Raw genomic sequence first — 3196 nt, forward strand, 5'->3', positions numbered from 1 at the left:
GGGGGGGGGATTGGTTGGGGCCGATACTTGTTGGTAAATGGAATATTACTAGTGTTTTATTAAGTTGATTTCAAGTATTTATTGTATTTTTGTATTCAGGATCCAGAACTATCATGGACTATAAACAAGACCTGCTTGTGTGCATTGTTGATCTATACCAACTGTAATCAGCTTCGTTGAGTAGTAGAAACATGGATTGTAAATACATGACTGCTAACTAGTTATTGTATCAACATATATTCTACAGATAATGAATCATTGCTTGGAGTTCTGGTTTACCGTTGAACTAACAATTAATACAAAAAATTATGAACATTGTACTAAACAGTTTGTAGATTTGAGAGACGGTCTTATTGCTGAATGCCATTAGTATCAATACTATTTCTACTTTATAAATGCTCCTACATAAGCTTTCTGTTCTTGAAATGTTAGTTGTGCTGACTTGGTTTTGCAAAGAACTAATAACATTTTGGATATTAGAGGGTATCTCTTCTTACTAGGTTGTATTTGGATCTTCAGGTACCTGTTCTGTTGTTCTTACACTCATAATGTTGCTCCAAAGGGCAAATTTATTGCATTTGTCTCAACAGAGGCAGAAACTGATAATCCGGAGAGTGAGCTGAAGCCTGGCATTGATCTTCTAGGACAAGTGGATGAGATCTTCTTTGAAGCATATGACAGATTTGAGCCTGTCAATGAGCCCTCTTTAGATAATTGTTTTATTTCTACTGTAAGTCTCTCTTTGAGTCACTTTGAAATCTTATCAAGTCTACCTAGCATGACATGGCCAGCTTTTCTCTTGAACAGAGCTATGATGCTACAACTCACTTTGAGTCGACTGTTGATGATGTCCTCAATATGTATACCTTGATTACTGGAAAGGTATGTTTTCATTTTGGTCTTTGTTTGCATATTCTGGAAGACATTGAACTTGTGGAGAGTTAGAGGGAACGCGGTTGGTTGAACACTCTATCTGAATCCTTGATACATAGTTTCTTTCACAGTGATATGACAAACTTCTATATCAAGTGAGGTCAAGGCTCAATTCTGATGATAGAGTAGTATATTGAAGGTTTATAATGACATTGCTAATTCATTGTGAATGCTTCCTCTCCCTTCCTTTTCCTTTTCCCTTTCCCTCCAAATGTCAATTGTGAGTAGCATACATACTCTGATGGTGTACAGTTAGTTATTCCTTTGATCCTGGATGTTTTTTAATCTTAATAACTTATCACTGATGGCTCATCAAATCTTGCCCTTTTCAATGTCTCTGTTTATGAGGTGAGATGCGAGTCTAGGAAGAGAGGCTATTTGTACCAGCCGTATAGTTAGAAGATAATAGGATCCTGGAGGTTATTGTGAGCACGATAGTTTTATTTTTTGAAGGTGGTTTTATTGGAATAACCTGCTCAAGACATCTGATATTTGGTTTTGCCTCTTTTACATCGAATAGAACTTTTAATTAGTATACATCTTCACTTTCAACTCTTTCTTCCCACCCTTCCTTGAAAAGGGGAATGGTGTAAAGAATGTAATGTGTACTATGTAAAGGATTTATTTCTTGAATCTAAAGTACCTAACTGAGGTTGACTCAATTGTCTTCCTTCAGGTTCTGGACCTCAATGTGGATCTAAGTGCTGCGAGTGCCGCTGAAGAATGAGATGGTCTCTGGTCCCTGTGTACTTCTATGTACTTGTTCTTTGGTTTATTACTTGTATTGTTCTCTCTGCTCTGTGTTTTCTTATAAAAAATATGCTTTGTAATGCACGATGAGATAATGTTTGTTGAAGTTGTTGATATGTGTACTGTGGGTTATCTTGCACTTGGCTCCTTTTTCCCTTGTTGACTATCCGAGGTTTGATTTCTTCTTTGTAGTTGACTGTCATATCATTTCTCATATTTGATGTGATGGAGTCGCGGATTATAATAGATGGTTTGCAAGTAGTTGAGCTCTGACTTGCTTTTCAGCGGGTTTTGCCCTGGTTGGAGCTTAGGATCATCGTGTCTGTGGTATTAGCCGTACGCATGTATTTTCTTTTAGTTATACTGCATTGTTTTGTCGTTATTGTTTCCTTTCCCTAGATGCTCTGTAGTCTACGTCTTTCCTTATTATTTGACATGCCTCTTCACTTTCGTATTTTTTTTTCTGTGAATCCTTTTGTGGAGGGTCTTTCGAAAATAGTCTTTTTATCTCTATGAAGTTGAAGTAAGATCTGCATATACTACCATTTTCATATTCCACTTATCGAATTATATCAAGTATATTGTTATTGTTGTTGATGTAACGCCCACGGGCTTTAGAGTCTGGCAATCGTGGTGGGGCATTAGATGCTCCACTAGCCTTTGTAGTGGTGTTGGTGGTGATCGACGCGTTAAGTGATGTCAAAATTTGATACGACTAAAATTTACCTCGTTAAAGAAGTTTAACGAAGTCATTGTTAATGTAGAATTAAACTAGGTTGGGGTTGAACCCCACATGAGATAAGACTAGAACTAAGTGATTATTTGCTATTAGTTTTTCATTACCATAGAAATGGCGAAATGTTTGGGAGAATTGAGATGTTTTTCAACAGCAATTGGTCACTTGTAACTAGTGCCAGCAAAGTGAGTTCATATTGACATAGCTTCTAACGTTCGGTCCGCTATGGGTGTGAAGGTTTGCCTGTCCTATCGTCAGTCCTCTCTTATATCAACATTTAGCTTAAATTATTTTTTAAGAACTAAAACTATTTTATATGTATTATTAAAAACATCAAATTTTTGTCGAAAGTCGACACATCAATACCTCATCGATTTTTGATATAAGATGGAGTAAATCTTGTTTGTCAAATTTTCATAATTGTAGTCGAGTCTTGAGAAGGTTATATTCATAAAGAGTATGCATTAAAATATTTTTGAGTTATTATTTTATTGATCTCTTGAATAACTTATCAAGCATCATATCGAGAATTTATAACCCTATTTATGACTAGGCGCACCTCTCCTTATTTAGGGCTACTTGTATTTCAACATGTGATTAATAAAACACAATATAATTGTGTATCGTAGTATTTCCCTCTGCATAACGTGCATCTTCATCTTCATCCTTTCATATTTGTGTCAACATGTAGCAATTTGAAACAAAGAGTGGACAAGAAATGTAAAGAACAAAAGAAAGTTTTCTTATCATACATTTCTAAGTGTATCGCAACTGTAC

At 35.7% G+C, this 3196-nt stretch overlaps 1 protein-coding gene across 1 annotated transcript in view; it reads left to right on the forward strand.

Moving 5' to 3' along the window:
- Positions 1-1870, forward strand: part of LOC107007447 (guanosine nucleotide diphosphate dissociation inhibitor 2) — a 7609-nt gene extending 5739 nt beyond the window's left edge. Inside the window, exons 11-13 of the mRNA XM_015206075.2 lie at positions 520-730; positions 808-882; positions 1610-1870. Coding sequence (XP_015061561.1) covers positions 520-730; positions 808-882; positions 1610-1660 — 337 coding nt within the window. The 3' untranslated portion in view covers positions 1661-1870. The remainder of the gene's footprint in view (positions 1-519; positions 731-807; positions 883-1609) is intronic.
- The last annotated feature ends 1326 nt before the right edge of the window (positions 1871-3196 follow it).

This window comes from Solanum pennellii, chromosome 12 (assembly GCF_001406875.1).
Source record: "Solanum pennellii chromosome 12, SPENNV200".
NCBI lineage: Eukaryota > Viridiplantae > Streptophyta > Magnoliopsida > Solanales > Solanaceae > Solanum > Solanum pennellii.